Below are 25,471 nucleotides of genomic sequence, written 5' to 3'. Positions count from 1 at the left end.
GGAACGCTTTTTTCTAGTTTATGAATGAAGGTGACTAATACAGCACCTACAAATTTAACACCCTTATTTATAAACGCTTCTGAGAGAACTATTTAAGAATTAAGTTATCATTAGGTCGAATCGAAGATACATTAAAAAAAAAAAAATATTGAGTTATACTTCTTTAGGCGCGTTATGAAAAATTTATGAGAGTGAAATTTTATGATGCGCGCGCACCGTGACACAAAATTATCAGTATGGGAATAAGACAATCTACAAGTAAAAAAAAATAGAATACGCGTGACGTTAGCAGCAATGCCAAGAATTTAGAATGACCATAAAGACATTTGTAGTACCTTTAAAACAAATAAAGGAGTTTTAATTATTTTTTCAAAGAAATTTAGCAATGCTTTTTCACAAAGACCTATTGTTACTTAGTTAAAAAGGTTATGAAACATACCTAGTTATTAAATTGAATTAATAATATAATAAAATAATAAATAATTATTATTATTAATATTAATTAATAATTGAATAATATACTAAATATTCAATATTAGATATTGTTAAATTATTAACGCTAAATATTTATTATTAATTATTTAATATTTAAAAAAAAATAAAGAAAGCCAAAGCCTTATATTTTTGCCGTTTATTACGAGTACGAGAAACGGCTCAACCAATTCTTATGAATTTTTATATGAATCAGTAATATTCTATAGAGATTGTTTCATTTCTAGATTTGTAAGGACTTATTATTATTCAGGTAAAAATTACACGAGTTAATTCAAATATTTCATTCCCACGCAACTAAAAGCAAGAGACAATACATTTCGCATTAGAATGCTAAAAACTTTTTTGTACCACAGATCATAGATAAATTTAACCTCTAAAACGATGAACACAGAGTTCGTATTGCAAAACGAGCCGGGTTTATTGTTTATGCATTTTTGTTTTCGGGTGACATATTGACGGAAAGAGCTTTGTTAGCGCGGGAACGGAGCATAGACAAAAGCTTTTGTTTATGATTTTTATATTGTGCTAAATTATAATTGGTTTACCATAGATACATTGAACAAGTGACATTTAAATTTCTTAAAGTAATACTGCCTGTGTTGCCTGTCCCTGACTTTAGAATTTTGCCATATTGTAATACATCGAAGAAAAATAATATACGGTTGAAGTGAGCCTGGCCGCCATTAAGATTAATTTTACATTTATTTTTTTTTATGGCTCTGGCACGGTTTGTGCATTAGCCAGCGTCAAGTATAAGATTTTTATATAATTCGTGCTTGCCTTTAGAAATTCGACCGTGTCCTTCATGTACGGTTTAAGCACTCGCCCGATACCGCACAACCCTCCCAAAGGCCGAGAACAAATTTAAATTAAATTAAAACTTGCCCTCGAAGCGGGAATCGAACCCGGTACCCCTCACCTAGCTGCCACTTAATAAGACCGCTAGGCTATGAGGCCCCCAAAATGCTGAGAGCATAATTTTACATTAAACATCGGGAATATAGTGTGAAAAAATTGGGGTTATCGTCACAGTATACATACATACATATGTATGTACATAATGTGTAGAATGAGAAACGTTCAAAATAGTAAAAAAAAAAAAATTAAAACTATGGTTTCTTTAAAATCGTTTGGGCATATGTATGTAGAATGAGAAGTTCTTCTCATCCGTTCTACGCGCTTGATTTGAGAACTGGCAGTAAATGTAAAATTAGAAGCATTTAATATGTATTTCTTTTTTGACGTTCATTATACATTGTGTTACCTAAATTAATAAATGAAGAATTATTCTTTTTAATGATTTCCCCAACGCCAGATGTTCTAGTAAGGGTAAACGTTTAATCCCACTAATACTGAAAGGAAACCAATGTTAATCTCTTGATATATTTCTGTTATTGCACCTTAATTTAGTGTTTTTTAAACGAGCGTTTAAAGTGTTTATTTATTTCGTAATACAGATGTGCTACGTAATATCGCGACAACGATAGCGGTCGGTAGCCTTGATTTTATCAAAAACTAGTAGACTCGGCGTTGCTGTGTAAACTATTCAAGAGAAACGGCAGGAGAACACCAATCCACCATGCGTTTTTTGTGGTTATGCCATTAAATTGTAGCTTATGTGAAACGTTGGTAATTATTTTGATAAGGATCAATACCTAGGTACGAATAAAGAGCCTTTTCTAGCGGTGGTATTTTAATTTAAAAAATTAATAAAAGTACGCTTATTGTGTCGTAACTATAAAAGATAGATGCATGCTGTCGCGACATTTTTTATAGATAGTGATGTGTCCTGAAAAATTGTAATAGGTACATCATTTTGTTCTATCATTAATAGTTTTCGCAGCGCACGCGATTGAAGGAGGTTTTTTGTTTATTTTTTTACACCTTAGGTTAGATTATCAAGTTTTAGTAAGCATCCCTATTTTTTTTAAATGAAACATAGCTTATGGCACTCGGGAATAGTGTAGCTTGCCAACGATGAAAGAATTATTGAAATCGGTCCAGTAGTTTCGGAGCCTATTCATTTCAAACAAACAAAAAATCAAACCTTTCCTCTTTATAATATTAGTATAGATTAAAATTATTTATTTACATAATAATAATTATTTATTTATTGCAAGAATATGATGTAAAAAATGTATGTAATAATGTATGTACAAAAATGTGTAAGGTGGTACAAGCGTAAGTTCGCATATTCTGCAACACAACGGCGCGCAAATTTGTCTTTAAAGAAATTTACATTGTAAGTCTATTAGTTCTTAAAAACATAATTTTCACTAGTTATGTAATGTAATGACTAATAAAAATCTTGTCAATCCGTCCTATGATAACAGCAAATATTAGATATGAAAAAGGAAGAAACTGGCCACCCACGAAACAGGGAATCCTAGTGTTGGTGCTGGTGCACTTTTTTTTATATAATAGGGCAGTTATCGCAGCCAAAAGACATCCATTGTTAGTGGGTGCGTTGCCGGCCTTTTAGGGAGGAGTACACACGAATTTTGAATAGAATTTAGAATTTTTCATTTACCTAAATAAACTTTTATTGTGTAATGAAGTTCTTTCTTTCTTTTGTCTATGCTTTCTAAAACATATAAGCCATCATACGGCGGTAGTCTGTTGTATATAAAAGGATTTAAACCTTGTATGTATAAAGTTCTAATGCATAAAAAAACCTAACAACGAATCCCACTTAAATAAGCAAACATAAATAGATCATAGATCATTCGAAATAAAGCGGCCTAAAAATGTTGCGTAGATCACGCACAAAAACGATCTATAAGGATTTCGAACGTGCGCCCGCGCAGTGACGTTTTTATTTTTATATTTGTTTTTATTGCACGGAATGCATTCGAATAGTCACGAAGTGCATATTACACGGGATTTTGGCAGTTTATGGGGTTTTTTTAATCAGAAACCTTTATAGAAGAGGGCTATTTAACAAATTGATTCTATTCATGTACCTACAGCCCTGCGATTCTGTAACTCCCTTTTCGAACTCACACAGCGGTTTTCGCATGTCGGTCGTTCTCAAATCAGTCGTGAAGCAGTCATTTTATGATTTGGCATTCTGAAAAGGTGGAAACTTGTAGTTTATTGTTTATTAGAAAGCCAAATCATAAAATGACTGCTTCACGACTGATTTCAGAGCAACCGCCGATGTGAAAACCGCTGTGTGAGTTACAGAATCGCAGGGCTGCTTATGTATGGCCGATCTACCAAAAGGATGGAGAAGGTCTGCCAAGGATAGAGAGACGTAGAAACAATTGGGGGAGGCCTATGTAGACAGACAGCCTGACCAAAGTGGTTGCTAATAAATTATTATATTCGCTATGTAAATTAGATTTAAGATACTACTGTTATTTAACAGTCATCACGACGACTTCCGAAGAGTAGCATGTAAATTTAAAGGTCAGTGAATAAAGGGATTTTATTATATTATTATTATTCAAATTCAAAATCAAAATTCAAAAATCATTTATTCACGTAGGTAACACAATGTACACTTGTGATTCGTCATTAAAGAAATACATATTAATGCTTCTATTTTTACATTTACTGCCAGTTCTCAAATCAAGGGCGTAGAACGGAAGAGAAGAACTGGCAGTAAACTCTCCGCCACTCTTTTTAATCGCCATGTTTTTTTTACACAACGTTTGTAAGGAGCTGCAACCATTAAACCATGTTCCATATGACATCTTAAGTAATTAATAATAATAACATAAATTAAAAACAAAGATGTATGGCCAAACTTTAACTAAAATGTTATAATACTTTGTCCAACTTCGATTTTGTTCCCTTTGTAGTAGAGACTGTTGGGCCGTAGGGTGCAAGTTCACAGGCGCTAATTAAAGATTTAAGTTGGCGCCTGGCAGATAGTACCAGTGACTCCAGAGCTGGTGCTTTCCTCAACGAATAAGTATCGCAATACAGCGAGATGCGAGAATACACTGCCACAGGGACCAAATTTTTTAAATTTGTTTTGATTTTCTTTGTAGGTTAACGCCCGAACCCAATAATCAATCCACAATCTCAGATTGAAAATCTGAGTTCAGACCGTGACAGTCGATCGATCTATCTGCATCCCAATAACCAAACACTACGAAGACAATCCATTGCTCTTTGTCGTTCCATTTTACCGAGTTTTCACTCATATTTGATAATCATTGTATACTAAATAAAATAAATAAATCCGTTCAAATAACATTAAAATATACATGTGTATGTTTATAACATAACAAACAGTTTTTATAATTATTTAAAAACTGGTGTAAGTTAAAATCTATTAAAATAATTAACTCTTGAAATCGAGCTTTCGTCGACTGTCATTTTCATACAAAGGTGTATCCACAGACACCGATACGACCTCCAATGGATAGCTTGTATCGACAGATGGGTATTACAATCCGTCGATTGGTTATTGGCATTGTTACAAAATTTGGATTAAGATTTCAGATGGTGGATTATGGATTGAGATAGGTTATTGGGTTCGGGCGTAAGAAAATTGTGAATACTGTATACTGGATTGTAAATTTGAAAGAATAAAAATACACTTTGTAAGTATAATTTTACCTTCGTGATAATTCTAACACATACAATGTCTGTCAGGCCACAACAATGTTGCAATACGTGCTTAGAACAAAAATATTGCGCTGCAAACTCAGTCAAAAGCACGTAGGGCACTTGCTTCCTATATTTTCACTAATTTGTTAAGGAAAATATCGAATTAAACAAGTAATAATATTAAAATTATTACTCGTTTAGTTCTATATTAAATCCCAGTGTCGGATTTACGAAGTGAAGTTTGTGTCAATTTAATTCAAATTCGATCTAAACAATTTTTGGGTTTGATTTTTGATCGCAAAACAAACCATTCAGTTCGCAGCCTCCAACCAGTAGTAGGAATGTATGACTTAGTAGATGAGGGAAGAGGTAGGTTAATACATTTTATGCAATTTCGCTCTTTTCACATATACCAAGTGTAAGTATGGTTGGGGGGCGGCGAACTAGCTGTTTTCTATACTAATATTATGAAGAGGAAAGGTTTGATTTTTTGTTTGTTTGAAAGAATAGGTTCCGAAACTACAGGACCGATTTCAAAAATTATTTCACCGTTAGCAAGCTACACTATTCCCGAGTGAAATAGGTTATGTTTCATTTTCAAAAAAATTAGGGATGCTTACTAAAACTTGAATAATCTAACCCAAGGTGTAAAAATATAATCAAAAAACTTCCTTCAATCGCGTGCGCTGCGAAAACTATTAATGATAGAACAAAATGATATATTACAATTTTTCAGGACACACCACTATCTATAAAAAATGTCGCGACTGCATGTCTCTATCTTTTATAGTTACGTCACAATAAGCGTCCCTTTATTAATTTTTTTTTAAATTAAAATACCACCGCTAGAAAAGGCTCTTTATTCGTACCAAGGTATTGATCCTTATCAAAATAGTTACCAACGTTTCACATAAGCTACAATTTAATGGCATAACCACCAAAAAAGCATGGTGGATTGGTGTTCTCCTGCCGTTTCTCTTGAATAGTTTACTTCTATGTAATATAACAAAAATCTTAGCCACAGCAACGCTTGGCCGAGTCTACTAGTACACTATAATATGGAAGTTTGCTACTCCGAATGTTCAATGACAAGTGAGAGTTGAAAGTCATCGGCAAAATTTGTTGCAGACTTCTAACTCTAAAACAGCAGAAAACGTCAAAATCTGTTTGATTTCTTTATAGAATATAGTAACAAGATAAAAATCTTTTCAATAATTTTAATCTACGTTTGTAGAAAAAACGACACTAACAATAGAAAATAGAATAGAAAAAAGGTGTTCAATACATTGAAAGTTAATAACGCATTATCTAGCTAAATAAAGTTTATTTATATATCACAAAAATGTCTACATAATTAAAGAAATGGACTTTATTTTAAATTGTTGACTCTATATTCAGATTGTCGGTTTTTTGTGACGGTGTGCGCGCGCATCGTAAAAATTTACTCTCATCATTTTCCCTAACGCGCCAAAAGAAGTATAACTTCAAAAATTTCCGAACCCATATTCTATATATTATTATATATTCTATATATTATATATAGTCGCCCCAAAAATCTGCTTTTCACAATGATACTATTAAAATAGGCTTCATTCGCGTATTATAAGTTTATATATACAAATTCTTCAAGGCGTCTCTGATATTCGCTACCATTTCTAATAATAATAATCTATGGCCGTATAATATGGGTGTTGACTCTTTATTTAATATTCTCATAAAGAAGTAGATCTACTGAGACATTGAGTTTTGTGTATAAGAACTGCAGAAGTCTTGAAATCGCGTAGATAAAAAAGAAGCACAGTCGCAGAGCCCAAGTTTGACGGACCCTTTAGAATTAAATTTAGCTAAAGGCAAGAAGGTTTTTGGTTTTTTTAAAACACTTATAATTAAGTATTGTTTATCTATAAGGAATTGTAGTTATAATTATTGATATAACTTTTAATTAGTCAGTAAATAAATATACTCGAAAAGCGAAAACGTTAAACTAGTAACATTCATTCTAAAGTAAATTGAAATGTGAGTGGGTCCAATATTGACATGTCAAATAGCGCGCGAGACGGTAGCCATTTTGTTGTATAAACAAATAAGATGGCCGCCAAAGACGCTTTTCCACGAAGGTTTTACACAAATAATGAACCAATTAAATACGCTGCAATGCTTTACATGCGAAGTTTTTACCTTATATATTTAATGACATAATCTTTGCTTTGACAGATTCAACACGGGTTAATAGGAGAGCGCGTTGAAGGAAATGATGACATTTCGTCTAGGGATGATCGATATTGACATCGATGTCATAATCGAAGCCCAACATCGATGATATTTATCGAAAACAGAACATCAACAGATGATTTTTGCATTAATAATTGACAAAGAAATAAAATACAGTGAAATGGTTCGAAATTTATTAAGAAACAGAACCAATTACTACATATTAAGATATTACTTACTAAATTAAAATATCGATAAAAAAGATCCTTTTAAATTATTTCTTAATTCTTTGTTAATAAAGAGTAGGTAGTTAGGAAGTGTGAGAGAGAAAGAGCGAGCAAGACTGCGAAGAACGAATGAAGGGAATGACCTGGGCGCAAAGAATGAATACGCCTTAAAATTTTAATAAACCTGATTTTTGTATGCGTTGATAGAAGACATAATTTGTTTCTTAAGGTGCATTGGTCGTGCGAGAGGCCGTGAGTTAACATCGATGTGTTTCTGATTCTGTTAACAACGATCGAACATCGATGATCATCGAGCATCCCTATTTTCGTCCTTAAAGCTTCGTACCTTCACGATTGTTTGAAGAAGCTACGAATGGTCCAAGATCCCAGGGCCGCCAGACATCACGTATTTTCTGACGGATGAAATGTGGACGATTGGGTAGTGTAAGTATGTACTATGATCGTATGCCTACCTGCTAGCTTGGTCAAACGGCCAATTTCCAGGTATCAGGTAATTAAGGTACACAAAAACATTACTTACTTCACGTAAATTCTCATGGCTGATTTTTATATATGTTTTCGAGTGTATAGTTAAAAATAAATTGTCAATACTCCCAGACACTTTCCGTCGGCCATATTGCTTAACAGACGCTTTAAGGGTCTCAAAATAATTAGTCAACTTCACGTAAATTCTGACGCTCCATTTTTATATATATTCATCCGACAACTATTTTAAAAGCTTTGACAAGAAGACAGACCGATCCAAGGGGCCAATCATCCCCTAAACTAAATTTTAATATCTCTATGAGTGAGAGAGCATTATCTACGCGCATGAGACTGAGTGAGACCGACTGCGCTGTTAAAGCCATGAAAATTACTTGAAAAATTATTATTATTCAAAAAGGGCAAGCAAAGCCGTTTAATATTTTGAAGAAAAATGAAGAGTACCAACAAAGCATTTCACCGTTTTGGTACGTTGGATTTTGTTGGTGATGTAGATGAAGAAGAACGTGTATTCAACATAATACAAAAATTTATCTGTGATGTTTACAATTTTCCTGGAATAATTGATGTAGATGCTGCCAGACTACAGTTGTTTATCATTTACATACATGGTATCTGATATAAATGAAGAATTCAATCGAAAGAATTTAAGAAACTTCGATGCCAGTAACTTACCACCTTGTAAAAGTGAGCTTTGGCAACAGTTTCGACGGGCTAGCTTTGGAACAATGCAAGTATGAAGATGATAAATATTTTCAACCCCGAAAACAATGGCTGGACACTACAAGATGGTAAATATGATTTTCATTGGTTCGATGGAGATCAATTACCGGGTTTTGTCAGTGAGTCGCTGGAAGAACAATCAGGTAAATTATTTTCGTTTCTCATATTATTTGTATCTTTTTAGTTTTTTCAGACCTTCATTGTTTAACTTGTTTTTTACAGAGGAAGAAAATAAGGATAATGCTGATGATGACGATCACGATTTAGATATTCAATTTCAAGATTGATATTTGATGATGATGATAATGGAGATTAAAAGCCACTGTTAAGAAATATTGAAGAATTAATATTTTTCCACTTTGTTTCCAAATTTCCAATAAATAATTAATAAAAAAAATTGCTGCTATTTAAATATAAGTGGTATTTTTAAAAAATATTTTTTAGTTCTAATTAACAAATTGAAAAAAAAAAAAATGTCGGCTAACTTTAGTATTATTTATTATGTGTCAATTTTTTTTCTTATTTTTGTTGCTATAATTTACTGGTCAACAAAAGTTCTAAAAATTATAAAATATCTGTTCAAGTAATTTTCATGGCTTTAACAGCGCAGTCGGTCTCACTCAGTCTCATGCGCGTAGATAATGCTCTCTCACTCATAGAGATATTAAAATTTAGTTTAGGGGATGATTGGCCCCTTGGATCGGTCTGTCTTCTTGTCAAAGCTTTTAAAATAGTTGTCGGATGAACATATATAAAAATGGAGCGTCAGAATTTACGTGAAGTTGACTAATTATTTTGAGACCCTTAAAGCGTCTGTTAAGCAATATGGCCGACGGAAAGTGTCTGGGAGTATTGACAATTTATTTTTAACTATACACTCGAAAACATATATAAAAATCAGCCATGAGAATTTACGTGAAGTAAGTAATGTTTTTGTGTACCTTGATTACCTGATACCTGGAAATTGGCCGTTTGACCAAGCTAGCAGGTAGGCATACGATCATAGTACATACTAACACTACCCAATCGTCCACATTTCATCCGTCAGAAAATACGTGACGTCTGGCGGCCCTGGGATCTTGCTCTAGAATAGTTGTGAACTGGACGAGTTTTGTTACAGATAAAACTGTGTTGAAAGATGACTCTGTGACTATTTCAGCAACTCCATGGAGATTGACCTTTCGCTGTGTTAATTGCTATTATTGTTATTTACTTTATGGCTACATAGTTATATATTTAAATTGTATATTCGCGGATGCGTGGTGGACCCATGTGATTGTGAGAAAGTTGCATGGATCTGGTTAGCGTTACTTCTTAAGTTCTCGTGTTTTTTTGCACACATGTATAGGATACTAGCTGACCGGGCAAGTGTCGTTTTGCCATGTATGTCATTTATAATAAAAAAATAGGGGTTGATCGTTGAGGGGTGAAAGTTAGAGGTTGTATGTATTTTTTAATATTGTATCATAAAAAAATAAAAACAGAAAAAATATCTAAAAATAAAAAGAAAATATTTAGGGGTGGACTACCCTTAACATTTTGGGGGATTAAAAATAGATGTTGTCCGATTCTCAGACATACCCAATATGCACACAAAATTTCATGAGAATCGGTCGAGCCGTTTCGGAGGAGTTTAACCACAAACACCGCGACACGAGAATTTTATATATTAGATTCATATCTTCAATAACATATATTCATAAGTATCTTATTGTCCTCCTTGTTACATGTGTGATGCTATAATATAAAAAATGGCGTGCGTACAAAGTACACATGTCAGAAGTGAAACTGTGTAAATTAATTGTTACTAAGGTAAAAGCCCCAATAGATGATCATGTACCAGTATATGATCACTTTATGTATTTGTATATCTATATTCACACTGTATACGTGCTAATGATAATATAAATAAATAAAAAATCTGCGTTTACTGCACAAGACGTTATTCAGAATTGCCATCCAAAGTTTTAATATTTAACTAACGAATACAAAAACCAATAGTGTGTATTTTTCTCGATCTTCCTTTCTCACTCAATCTCAATCGGTCTCAATCGCTCTCTCCCTTTTCTTCGACAAAGACGCTGCATATCTTCGTGACGTTTCATCCGTAAAAAAATATTTAAAGCGCATAAAGTAGTTTCACTTCCATAAAAACTAAATTAATCTTTATATTAGCGCGAATTTATATCATTATTATAACGAAACAAAACTAAAAAAAGGCAATGAAACAGCGTGCGTTATTGTTATCTACACTAGATAATTTGCGATTTAGGTCTTAGCCTCAGATTTCGGAATCTTTTTTCATGATCATTTTTAAACATTTTGTAAAACAAAAGATTTGCCGATTAAAAAGAGTGGCGGAGAGTTAATTGCCAGTTCTCATCCGTTCTACTTGATTTGAGAACTGGCAGTAAATGTAAAATTAGAAGTATTTCATATGTATTTCTTTATTAACGTGAAGTGTACATTATGTTACCTAAATGGATAAATGATTTTGAGTTTGAATGACACAAATCTGTGGAGAGGGCCCCTGACCAAGAGATATTATGTTCTATGGATGAATGTGATGTCTCCAATATGCATTGGGCTAGTGTGGGGACTACAGACCATTTCCTCTCACCTAAGAGAGATCTATGGCCATTAGTGGGACATATACAACGTGTAATTGAGTACGTTGAAAATCTCGAAGTTTATTAAAATTAAACGTCATAATTTATATTATTATGACTAATTTCAATTAATTACATACAAACAAAGGAGTCAGCGATTTATGTGTGTCACTGGTGCAAGGTCACATTCGTGTACAGTTATTTGTTACATATAAAATAGTAGCTGGCCTGGCGAACATCGTACCGCCTAACAGTCGATTCTATATTTGTTTAAAATACTTATTCTCTATTCGGGACACCGGTCTAGCTTGTAAGATAAAAAAAATAAAGTTGATAAGACAACAAATACATTATGTCAAAAAATAAAAATTTACCTTCCCGGAACCCCTTCACTAACATTTGAACTTTATGATATGGTATTAAAGTTCAAATTGACTTTTAAGTATTATTACGAATATTTTGTATGGGAATATAGAAGTGTTGTTTTAAGACTTTTTCTCTCAATTTTTTTTATTTTTCTCTCCGTAAGAACCATCCTCGTACTTCAAGGAATATTTTAAAAAAAATCAGACAAATCGGTCAAGCCGTTTTCATGTTATGTCGTGACAACGGAAAACGGGTTTCATTTTTATATATAAGATTAAAGTGTTATCACTAGGTAGCAGTATTACGGTACCCGAGTTATGGCCGATTTACATTATCTTAGTGTTTAGGAGAGTGCTTTAGTACAACTTGAAAGGCAAGTTCTTTAGCGTAGCGTTTACTAAAGCAAGTAGCGTTTACATGTTTCAACTCAAGTACTATCCTAAAGCGCTCTCCTAAACACTAATGGCCGATTTACATTATCTTAGTGCTTAGGTGAGTGCTGTAGTACAACTTGAAAGGCAAGTTCTTTAGCGTAGCGTTTACTAAAGCAAGTAGCGTTTACATGTTTCAACTAAAGTACTATCCTAAAGCACTCTCCTTAACACTAATGGCCGATTTAAATTATCTTAGTGCTTAGGAGAGTGCTTTAGTACAACTTGAAAGGCAAGTTCTTTAGCGTAGCGTTTACTAAAGCAAGTAGCGTTTACATGTTTCAACTAAAGTACTATCCTAAAGCACTCTCCTAAACACTAATGATAATGTAAATCGGCCTTTAGGCAAATTTTATTCATTATCTCAAAGGACAATCAGGAATACGTAAGTTCATTTCGATAGTTCAAACCGGCTTGCCTTAGGTACACCCAAAAAGTCAACGGCGTGTACATGTTAACGTAAAATTGTAAACACCGTTAGATTGTAATCTATCTCGCGAGATTATAAACTGTCGAAAGATTGTGAACCTCAACGAACCTCCTACAATTTAACGTATTCGTTATTCGGTAGATTGTACTACACTAACTTAGTTATCATTCAAACATCTTTGGTCAATTACAGATTAATTTTACTTCCCAACAATTTCATATAACTACCGAATAATAATACGTTAAATTGTAAGCAGTTCGTTGAGGTTCACAATCTTTCGACAGTTTATAATCTCGCGAGATAGATTACAATCTAACGGTGTTTACAATTTTACGGTGACATACACACAGTTATTTAAATCGTGTATCGATCTTTTAAAATGGGTTCATAGTTCATACACTACTCAACTCCACCATATATTTTTTCCATTCGCCCTACTTCAAGAAACGATGACGAAAAATGGAAAGAAACAATGTACTTTTTTGGAGTTGGCTACCAGATCGGTCCTTAATTATGACCTCTGGGTTGAGAGTCAAAAGAATAGTTTAATAAATCAGTGGCGCTACAACCTTTTTAGGACAGGGCCTCAGTTTTCTGAACCTGTTTGATCATTTTTAAATATAATAGGCAAGTAGGTGATCAGCCTCCAGTGCCTGACACACGCCGTCGACTTTTTGGGTCTAAGACATGTCGGTTTCCTCACGATGTTTTCCTTCACCGTTCGAGCGAATGTTAAATGCGCACATAGATAGTCCATTGGTGCACAGCCGGCGATCGAACCTACGACCTCAGGGATGAGAGTCGCACGCTGAAGCCACTAGGCCAATGCAATAATAATAATTAAACGGATAAATAAAAATAAATTTAAAAAGTTTGGTCTCTGTGCTAAACGTTCAATCCTGCCATTTCCTCGCTGTATTGCGTTGAGTCGTTGAATCACCAGCTCTGGGGTCACTGGTACTATCTCCAACATATTTTTATTTTATTTTGACTAACTTTAAACTTTAAAGAGTTATCAAACAATTTGTTAATCCTTTGTTTTGAGACATTAAATTTCGTACCTATGAAATGAAATGAAACGTTTATTTGCTAAGAGAGCGTTCAAGTATTACGTCACGCAATTTTTGGAGATTATTGACCCCCCCACCCATGTAACCCTATAAGTACAGTACTGTACCCAAGTATAGTAAAACGTTTCGTGACCACCTAGTGACTCTTTATACCTAAAAGTTACCATTATGTCGTGTAAAGTACCGGAAAGTTGAAAATAATATTAACAATAACGCGTAATTCAATCCCCGCCCCGCATCGTTACGTTATACAAAAGGACCCCCCTCCCAAATTTCGTTACGTAATACTTGAACGCTTCCTAAGACAGTGGTACAATTAGATAGATTAATTATAAAAATCCGCACAATCTGCCATATATAAATAGGCATGCAAATGTCATATTAATTTTAATAATGTCATATAATGAGAACATTAACATAGTGTCATAATAATAAGTTTAATATTTATAATTGGTGTCAAACTTATGGTCAACTTGCCTTTAAAATTTTAATCACCTATTAAAATATGTTTCACCTCCCTCGTAGCACAAAATGGCGCGGTCGCAAAACAAAAGAAAATAATAAACGGCTAAAATATAGTCTTTTCTCCAATTTTATTCCCTTTAGAGTAGACTCTTGGGTCGTGGAGTTCAAGTGCCCAAGCGCAAATTAAAGATTTAAGTTGGCTCCGGGTACTACCGGTGACCCCAGAGCTGGTGCTTTCCTCAACGAATAAGGATCGCAATACAGCAAGGAAATACCAGAATAAAGGGACCAAACTTTTTAAATTTGTTTTAATAATTATTATTACTATGTATGTTTAGAATATTTTAATCTATTTTATATGTTATTAAGTACATATATGACTTATTAGAACATATATATGTATACAAGAGTGCAGTTAACTTCATTAAAAGCGCGCAGTGTTCGACATGTATGTAATTATCTAAATATTTGTATTGATTTAATATGATACAAAAAAATCTTGATTCTAATGTATATACAATATTTACACAGCTTTAAGCAATTAAGACTTTAAACTGTTTTAGTTTTTTATTAATAAATTTTTAAATTATAGTTTAAATTGTAAATGTTGTGTGTTGGAATTATTTATGAAACACTTCGAAATATGAGCGGTGAGCCGTGGTCCATAAATAATAAACCACAGTCGAGGAAGACATTAAAAGAACAACCGAACGATACAAAAGGAGACTCCAGTAACTCGTCAACTCACAGCTTCGGGCCTCTTGGATACGGCGTACTGCGTGTTTCGGCTGAGAAGGGCGAGAATTGCCGCAGTTTGATAGTTTACGAGTTACGGAGGGAAAACAAATTTTTAGATTTGCATTAATTGTCTCAAAATCAAAAATCTAATAAAAGCCAAGATTGCAGATGGGTAAAAAAGTAGTGTTTAGTAAATATTAAAAACAATAATTACCAGGTATTTTCATCTTCGTAATTCACTTTGCACACTTTTTAATTTCGAACATTATCCGACAAAATAAGGCTGTATTAACATTTCCGTGTTACAATGTCAAACTTTGGCGTAGTCAGCGTCGTGTTGTATTTGTAACTGGCCTGAATATATATTGTATTTGCTATATATGTTTTCCGTAATCTCTGAACTTGACACATAAGCATTACACGAATATTAATGACATAGATTTAAGGTAGATTGACCCATATATATATATATATACTAGCTGATCCGGCAAACGTCGTTTTGCCATGTATATCATTTATAATAAAAAATAGGGGTTGATCGTAGAGGGGTGAAAGTTAGGGGTTGTATGTATTTTTTAATGCTGTATCATAAAAAAATAAAAACAAAAAAATATATCTAAAAATACAAATAAAAAATTTAGGGGTGGACTACCCTTAACATTTAGGGGGATTAAAAATAGATGTTGTCGGATTGTCAGACATACACAATATGCACACAAAATTTAATGAGAATCGGTCGAGCCGTTTCGGAGGAGTTTAACTACATACACCGCGACACGAGAATTTTATATATTAGATATGTGAAAAGCGGTTAACCGTGGATGGCGAAGTCTGGTTTTTTTTATGTTATAGGAGGCTCATCTAATGTTAAGTGATACATGCCCATGGGCACTCACATTGTGCGTTGCCGGCCTTTTAGGTACGCTCTGTATTGGAGGACCCGAATTAGTTCGGAAATGCTTCAGTGGGCAGCTGGTTTCACATAGTGATGGTGCAAGAACTGCCTTAAGAAACCATCAGTTGTGGAACGACGGACGTCGGATACGGATGGTATTTTGTATTCTAAGGTTGGCTAGGCCTTATCGTACCTGGACCAAATCCAGGGCATACTGTAGAAGGGACAAGAGAACCCCTTACACCCTTCCAAGACCTTATTCCGCAACTTCCAATAGCGACCCCAAACTTACTGATGCAGTGGCAACTACATCGAAATTGCCCACGAATTCTGCATCGGTATTCTATACTAATATTATAAAGAGAAAAGATTTGATTTTTTGTTTGTTTGAAATGACCTATTCATTTACTCCGAAACTACTGGACCGATTTCAAAAATTCTTTCACCGTTGGCAAGCTACATCAATTCCGAGTGACATAGGCTATGTTTCATTTTCAAAAAAATTAGGGATGCTAACTAAAACTTGAATAATCTAACCCAAGGTGTAAAGAAACAAAAAACTTCCTTCAATCGCGTGCGCTGTGAAAACTATTAATGATAGAATAAAATTATGTATATCAATTTTTCAGGGCACATCACTATCTATAAAAAATGTCGCGACAGCATGTCTCTATCTTTTATACTTACGTCACAATAAGTGTCCTTTTATTAATTTTTTTTAATCAAATACCACCGCTAGAAAAGGCTCTTTATTCGTACCTAGGTATTGATCCTTATCAAAATAATTACCAACGTTTCACATAAGCTACAATTTAATGGCATAACCACCAAAAAAACATGGTGGATTGGTGTTCTCCTGCCGTTTCTCTTGAATAGTTTACTACTATGTAATATAACAAAAATCTTAGCCACAGCAACGCTTGGCCGAGTCTACTAGTCCTATATAAAATTCCAGTGAAAAGGCACAGACTCTGGCTTGAAACCCACAGACTCCATCTCCTAATAATAATAATCTCTCGTAATAATCCTAAATAGGTATATCCAGCTCTCTTCTGAGGGAGCGTTCAAGTATTACGTAACGTATTTTTTTCCTTTTGTAAAACATTACGATGCGGGGCAGGGATTAAATTACGCGTTATCTACTATATAAAAATAAGTCGGGTTTTCCTTCCTGACGCTATAACTCCAGAACGCACGAACCGATTTCCACGGTTTTCCATTCGTTGGAAAGGTCTCGGGCTCCGTGAGGTTTATAGCAAAGAAAATTCAGGAAAAATTTCAACAGAAAAGCGGGATCACCAAACGAATTGTTATATAAAACGAAGCCATCTGGTGACGAAACGGAGTTCGCCGAGTTTGCTAGTTGTTAATATTTTTTTTGGACTTACACCACATAATAGTAACTAAAGAGTCACTAGGTGGTCACGTATACTTGGGTACAGTACTGTACTGGGGTACTGAAAAACGTTACGACGAGTTACATGGGGGGGGGGGTCAATAATCTCCAAAAACTGCGTTACGTAATACTTGAACGCTCCCTGAGGCATGAGGCTGAGACCCAGAACAAATAGTGTCGGATACCTCCAGTCTCCGTAGAGGACGTAATTTATTTTGTAGTCTAACTGGAGACTGTATTTAGCTTCACAGCTTAGGAGAAATAATAGTTTTATTGCCAATATAATTAGGCATTTATGATGTGCAAGGCAGGTCTCACGTTAACGCGAGACTGTTAAATTGTGAACTCGAACCGGGCGTTAAACGTAGAATTATCGTTGCGTATCAGAATAGTCAGCTTTAAGGAAAGCTTTTTACAAATTCTGTCTGCAAAAACCAATCTAAAAAAAAGTACGTGCGTACAAAGTACACATTCCAGACGTGAAACTTCTTTGGCAAACTAATTTTTAAGTACTTGTAACATATTTAGTATACATTGACATAATTAAAATATAATATTTATTTATTTATTTACACTTACATTAGAAACACAATACATAAAAATTATAAGGGATGCAACGGGCGGCCTTATCGCTATTAAGCGATCTCTTCCAGGCAACCCTAGTTAAAGAGAAAAACTAAAAAAAAAGAAACATGACGCGTGCGAGAAGTGCAGAACAAAATGTTATATAATATATATAAAATAAAAAATATATAGAACCTTAATCTAAAAATAATAATAATACAAAGAGCTCAAAATGACATACTCAAGCTAATATCAAACACCCCATGGTTTCTTAAAACAACAGAAGTCCATGAATTTCTTAGTATGCTCACGGTAAAAGAGGGTCACACATGGGTATAACTACAAAGTAGGACTTCAAAAGCACCCCAATCAGCTAGCAGGACAGCTAACCATACCAGAAACTGCTCGATAAAAAAGCGGCGAGACATTTTTGACCAGGACAACAGACTGAGTTTAAATAAGAATAGACAGGCTCCGCTGGGAGTAGCGCCTAACACGTCTAGAAGCACTCAACGTATCTACTTATAGTCGCAGAGACTGATTGTATGATTAATCTATATATATAAAAGAAAGTCGTGTTTGTTACAACACTTATAACTCGAGAACGGCTGGACCGATTGCCATGGTTTTTGATTTGTTGGATTTGTTTCCGTCCCGAATAGCAGATTAAGCAATAAAATATCGGATAAGTTATCGAATAACAATAAATAAATTAATTAATTTTACGAATGCAAAAACCATATGGTGCCATCTGTTGACAAAACTACGCATCATTTTACGTCGAATTTGTGTCAGTTCAAGAAATTCCGATCTTGAGGTGAATGAGTCGATGCATAACCATGCTTTGATCCTGATCAAAAGATGTTGGATATCAGAAAGTGCTTAACATGCAGTATCGCCATATTGACGCTAGAGAGAAGATGCCTAATGTGTAAAACTGCCATTCTTCTTTCGCAATGGCAAGCAATAAAACATTTCTGTATTTGCAAAAGAGTTGTATTAATGTAATACTTAACATTAATGAAATCCTAAAATTAGTTAAATTAAAGTAACAACGATATTATAAGGTTGTAGGGCGGAACGAAGTTAGCCAGGTCAGCTAGTATTTAAATAAAAAAAAACATTGACATCTACTATATAAAAATAAGTCGGGTTTTCCTTCCTGACGCTATAACCCCAGAACGCACGAACCGATTTCCACGGTTTTGCATTCGTTGGAAAGGTCTCGGGCTCCATGAGGTTTATAGCAAAGAAAATTCAGGAAAAATTTCAACAGAAAAGCGGGATCACTAAACGAAATGTTACATAAAACGAAGCCATCTGGTGGCGAAACGGAGTTCGCCGAGTTTGCTAGTAATTATATAAAAAGGAGGACAACTGGTGGCCTTATCGCTTTCGAGTGATTCCTCCAGGCAACGCACTTGCGGGCCTTCTGGCAATGTGTGTGTCCATGGGCGGTATCGCTTAACGTCAGGTGAGCCTCCTGCCCATGTGCATACATATAAAAACCACCGTGAGAAAGAAAGAAATTAGATAGGTGCGCAAGAAGTGCAAATATAAAGTTATATAGATTTAGAAATTTTTGAAGTTATATATACCTACTTCTTTTGGCGCGTTAGGGAAAAATGATGAGAGTAAATTTTTACGATGCGCGCGCACACCGTCACAAAAAACCGACACCCTGTGTTAGCATAGTCAACATTTTAATTTTTTTTGTGATATTTAAATAAACTTTATTTAACTACATAATGCGTTATAATAAAACTTTCAATGTATTAAATACCTTTTTTCTATTGGTGTCGTTTTTTCTACAATCGTAGAATAAAGCGAAAGATAATTTTTAAAAAGACTTTTATCTTGTTACGCCAAAGAAGTATAACTTATAACGCGCGTATATAAGAACACATACATGTTTTTTTTTTTAATTTTTTCTTGTAATTTTGACTTTCAAAAGTGCATCTTTAATAGGCTTAATTGAAATTCATTCCACGGAGTAATTTCTCGTCACAATTTTTTTGTAAACCCGACACATCTGTTAAGGACTATTAAACGATGAGCAGAAACATAAATCAGGCATGTAAAATGGATATTAGTGTGTGTGTACTGCAAGTAAGTGTGTGTAAGACTCTGTGTCTAAACGCACACGTCAAGGTGATACTCAGAAACAAGACTTAGCGCTTGGGGCTTTTATTTCATACCAAATGACTTCTATGTGAGATACAGACACCAAAATCCAATTGATTTACTTAGAAATCTAAAATATTAGTAGTATTGTTTATGAATAGATTTTTTCTCTCTACGTGTTAATGCTGGTCGCAATATATATTGTATTTTATTGTTCTTAAGTACCAAAGTGAGATTACGATTGACATTTGAAGGAAGTACTTAATATTTTAATTTCCAAATATAAATGATATCTATATCTATATCTATCTATCTATATATATAAAAAGAAAATGGTGTTCGTTTGAGGCTCTTTCACGCTTAAACCACTGATCGTGAAACTACCACCATTCGATGCGAAATTTTTCCTAGATGGTTTATGGCTATTTATTTTTTTAATTCCAACGTTCCTTCATTTTTTTATTTCTGTTTTACTTTTATGAAAAAATTTCCCGCTAATAAAAACAAAAGAGGCTTCCTAGAACCGCAAAACGTCAACATCTGTTAAAAACTCGATTTTAGAAATATTTCAATTTTCTTAGCGGGAAGTTAAAAAGAAGAATAATAAAAATATGAAAAAAAATAAAATAATGAAACATAAAATTTATTTTAATTCGTCCAGCAAAGCGGGCGCGAAACGGCTAGTTAATATATAACTAAAGGAAAAATTCTATGAAAGACTAGGCGCCATGGGCGAAAATATTTTTATTTTTATTGTTTTTGATGTCTTATTTTATTTTTTCTTTGATTATTGTTATTTTGTGTGTTTATGTGTGTGTGTTTTTTGTATGTAATAAATGTTATGTCTATGTCTAAATAAATAATTAATGTTTTTTAATATTACATTAGCACATTAAACATTGCTCACCAATCACCATTGCTTAATGTTTTTGATATGTGTTACGAAAAAGGTGATAAACTTTTTCACATTTATTACACAGAATACAATTAAAAATCAATTCTACTAATTTAATAACTGACCAGTTAGCCTATTCATTAAAAAGTTTAAAATGTCATGAGTTATTGTTTATTATTTTTGTAATAGTTTTCGTTTGTTTATTAAGTATTTATGGGAGCAGTGTTGGCCTAGTGGCTTCAGCGACTCTCATCCCTGAGGCCGTAGGTTCGATCCCCGGCTGTACACCAATGGACTTTCTTTCTATGTGCGCATTTAACATTCGCTCGAACGGTGAAGGAAAACATCGTGAGGAAAGCGACATCTCTTAAGCTTAGGTTTCTTAGTAAATCAGTGCCGTTAACTAACGGCCGTCATTTTACGGTTGTTAATAACGGCCGTCTTTACTTTTTAACATAATGCAAAAAAACAATCATTTTCGCTCGACCAAGTCACGTTTCCACTCATTGAATTAATTAAATATGGGCACCGCTACACGCGATTAACTTTGTACTAATGTTTATCACCGCTATGACGGCCGTCATGCAAATGACAGCACCGCTATATGACGTTGCGGTGACACTCAACGTTCTCTAGAAAACCTACTCCGATGTTATTTATAGACAACGTATGGCTGACGTCAGCCAACGTTACATTACGGCCGTTAGATAACGGCACCGCTTTTCTAGGAACCTAAGCTTTAGACCCAAAAAGTCGACCGCGTGTGTCAGGCACTGGAGCGTACTTGCGTATTAAATTGAAAAATGATCTTGAAACAGATTCAGAAATCTGAGGCCCAGACCTAAAGAGGTTATAGCGCCACTGATTATTATTAAGTATGTAATTTTAATGACAAATCATTTTATGATTAGTTTAAACAGTTAAAATAAAAATCTACATAAACCGAAATACTCAAACATCTTAAGGAAAATGTGAATTTTCCAAGCCATATAAAATTAATATAACATTTAACAAGCTATAACCGTTAAACCATAAACTGAAAAGAACAATACGCCGTTCCCCGTACGTGACGATGAATAATCCGCATTGTCTATGCGCGATTGATGAACTGTCAAAGTGATACTTCAGTTTTATTGCGTGCGGGCCCCATAATGGCGCGTATCTTTGACAAATCAAATGTTTTCTTATTGCAAAGGGATTATCTTAATTCTTTACACTTTAGATTAATACAATACATTATAAATATCACAGATAATAATGTCTCTGGTCGCGAATATTATTATTATTTATTTATTTGTTCAGATAAAATAATCCTAATTATGTTAGTATAAACTTACGGACTAGTGTTAGTATATTATTATTAAAAAGCTAAACATAAAACCCATGAAACATTCTTCATTCCAATTCGACTTAGGGTCCTTCAAGAGCGTACCAATTCTTAGAAAGGCCGCCAACGCACTCGCGAGCCCTCTGGCATTGAGAGTGTCCATGGGCGGCGGTATCACTTAACATCAGGTGAGCCTCCTGCCCGTTTGCCCCCCGATCTATAAAAAAAAAACATTCTATGCATACACTCGTCGATCTGTACCGACAAGTGTACGCACAAAATGCTTCATGATAGACGAAGACAGGTTATCTGCAACAGTCTTCAAGATGCTGTTCCGACATCCTCGTACCCGGCTCAACAGAGATCTTGTTTTAATTCTAATAATAGCCCAGAAGTTTGTACGGGCTTGGTCGAACATCTCCGAAGCACTGCAGAAACGAGGCAGTCCCAAGAGCATCCTAAACGCATTATTGTATTGAACACGCATGGCAGTTAGCGACCTGACAGTACAGTTGACCTTACTCGTGTAAAAGTATTGACAAAACGCCTTGAAAAGGTTGATTTTCACTTGGGGAGCATTCAAGTATTACGTAACGAATTTGGGGGGGGGGTCATTTTGTGAAACGATACGATGCGGAGCGGGGATTGAATTACCAGTTATTGTTAATATTATTTTCGACTTTCCAGTACTTTACACCACATAATCGTAACTTTAAGGTATAAAAAGTAACTGGGTGGTCACGAAACGTTTTACTATTGGGTACAGAAAACGTTACGGCACGTTATATGGGGGGGGGTGTCAAGAATCTCCAAAAATAGCGTGACGTAATACTTGAACGCTCCCTTGTTTACTACAACGAGCAAATCTACAATATCAATATTCTTTTATTTATACCCTAGTAATGAAAACGTCTTCGACCTGGCAGCAATCACTTCGAGAGTGATATTGTTGCTCATAGGGTGAGATTCGGTAAAGAGACAGCGCGATTTTTAATTTATGTTAAAATAAGGACAATCACATATGAGAATATATTAGAAAAATAATATACACGTGTGAAAATGACATGAGGACTTAAGCAGCCCGCAATTAACTCAATATATCTTTATTCATATAAGTAAACAAGTACACTTATGAACGTCAAAAAAAAGTTAAATTAATTGTTAGTCGACATCACAGGAGACCGAAGATCTGGCAGCTACCTCGGACCAAGAATTAGTCTAGCTATTCAAAAGGGGGAACGCTGCCAGTATCTTCGCAACCTTGCCTAAAGGGACTCCTTTTAATAATATATTTTAATTATTATATGTTAAGGTTAGTTAATTAATTGTAAACTTACATTTACTACCAGTTCGCAAGTCAAGGGCGTAGGGCAAGATTAACTGGCAAGAAACTCTTTTAATAAATTTTCCGCCACTCTTTTTAATCGCCACGTATTGTCATACAAATTGTTTGAACTGGATCAAATCAATCCCAAGAATTAGGATCATTTAAATAATCGTCGAATTTATAAAAAGCTTTATTAATTAATTTACGCTTAACGAGGGCTTTGAATCTATTTAGTGATAATTCTCTAATTTCGCTTGGGAGTTAGTTGTAAAAACTATAAAATAAATATCGCAGCACTTCCGATGGGACTTTTTGTATAGAACAAGTATATCCGCCAAGCCAATATACCTACTATGTAAATACATACTTAACAATTAGATAGGAATATAACTAAGCAAAGAAAACAACAATTAGAATCTCGTTTCTGAATATCCTTAGTCGAGTAGCTTGTCTTTGAATTGGTGTGGGTGCGCTCCATTGAAACTAAAAACCAGGCACCCCATTCATAAATATAATATAAAAAATAATATAAACCATTTAGTTGTAACACAAATCAATAAATCAGATTTATAAAAAGCACGTACGTGACGTGGAAAGGAACGCCCGTATTACGCTAGCGATTTGTCTACGGTCCGGGATGACGTTTGTTTTGGCGGTAAATTTGGAGGCCATTTTCACACATTTCATTCAAAATGGGTGTCTGAATTGTTGTATAAAACATATGTTTTTACACGCTTTATATTAGCTTCACCTGTATGTATGTATGTATGTATGCATGTATGTATGCATGTATGTATGTATGTATGTATGTATGTATGTAACCGACTCCTTCGGACTCGATTTTGACCAGTGGGTTTAAACGGACAGATTTAATTCAAACTTTGTACACTTATAAAGAATCAGCGACAATATAATAATTTCATAGGTTTATCTCGAAAAATCAAATGAATTTTTTTAAGTCCACAAAGCAATACGATTAAATTGAGACAACACTTATTGCTGCTAGGACTAAAAAGTGGAAAATAAATATAGTTTGTAATTATTCATATAGGTATTCTTCCAGGTATTTAGTAAACTATATTAAATTAAAGGAAGCATTTGTAACACACTACGAATAATCGTATTTTTTTGAAGTTATGCTTCTTTTGTTATTATCTACTTATCATATCATACTCTGTAACACACACTCGCCCATACACACCCACACCCACACCCACATGCACACATACACACAGGTACACACACACGCGCGCACATCCACACCCACATGCACACATACACACAAGTACACACACACACACGCGCTATACTAGCTGATCCGGCAAACGTCGTTTTGCCATGTATATCATTTATAATAAAAAAAATAGGGGTTGATCGTAGAGGGGTGAAAATAAGGGTTTGTATGTATTTTTTAATGTTGTATAAAAAAAATCTAAAAATTAAAAAAAAATTTAGGGATGGACTTCCCCTAACATTTAGGGGGATGAAAAATAGATGTTGTCCGATTCTCAGACATACCCAATATGTACACAAAATTTCATGACAATCGGTCAAACCGTTTATGAGGAGTTTAACTACAAACACCGCGACACGAGAATTTTATATATTAGATTGAAGACAGCAAGCGGCTGGGATGTCTTTGATGCCTTAGAAGATGGGACGGGCTTTGGTATGGGATGCTACTTCTGTGGACATATGAGCCCGGTCTCAACTCTCTCGGACCAGCGTAAGATGACGCGGCCGCAGAGCAGGAGGAAATTAATAAATAACCAAATATAAGAGTATATCCTTCAAATTTGATTTTTTCCCCTTTAACTCAAAATATCTTTATTGATATAGGTATACAAGTACACTTATGAATTGTCAAGTTAAATTAATTGTAAATTTACATTTACTACTAGTTCGCAAGTCAAGGGCGTAGAGCGGGTAAGAAGAACTGGCAAGAAACTTTTCGCCACTCTTTTTAATCGCCAATTATTTGAATTGGAGACACTTGGGCCCTGGGGTTCAAAAGCACTGCCAATTAAAGATTTAAGTTGGCGCCTGGTAGATAGTACCGGTGACCCCAGAGCTGGTGCTCAAAGAATAAATATCGCAATAGAGCTAGGAAA

At 34.5% G+C, this 25,471-nt stretch overlaps 1 protein-coding gene across 1 annotated transcript in view; it reads right to left on the bottom strand.

The window, feature by feature from the left end:
• The window catches only part of LOC125058480 (single-minded homolog 1), a 44,107-nt gene extending 28,929 nt beyond the window's left edge, over positions 1-15,178 (bottom strand). The window contains exon 1 of the mRNA XM_047662576.1: positions 15,047-15,178. Coding sequence (XP_047518532.1) covers positions 15,047-15,059 — 13 coding nt within the window. The 5' untranslated portion in view covers positions 15,060-15,178. The remainder of the gene's footprint in view (positions 1-15,046) is intronic.
• Positions 15,179-25,471: the final 10,293 nt, after the last annotated feature.

The sequence above is a fragment of the Pieris napi genome, chromosome 18 (assembly GCF_905475465.1).
Source record: "Pieris napi chromosome 18, ilPieNapi1.2, whole genome shotgun sequence".
NCBI classification, from domain to species: Eukaryota; Metazoa; Arthropoda; class Insecta; order Lepidoptera; family Pieridae; genus Pieris; species Pieris napi.
The sequence above is the reverse complement of the archived record's forward strand: the minus strand, read 5'-3'. Positions and strand labels throughout refer to the sequence as shown.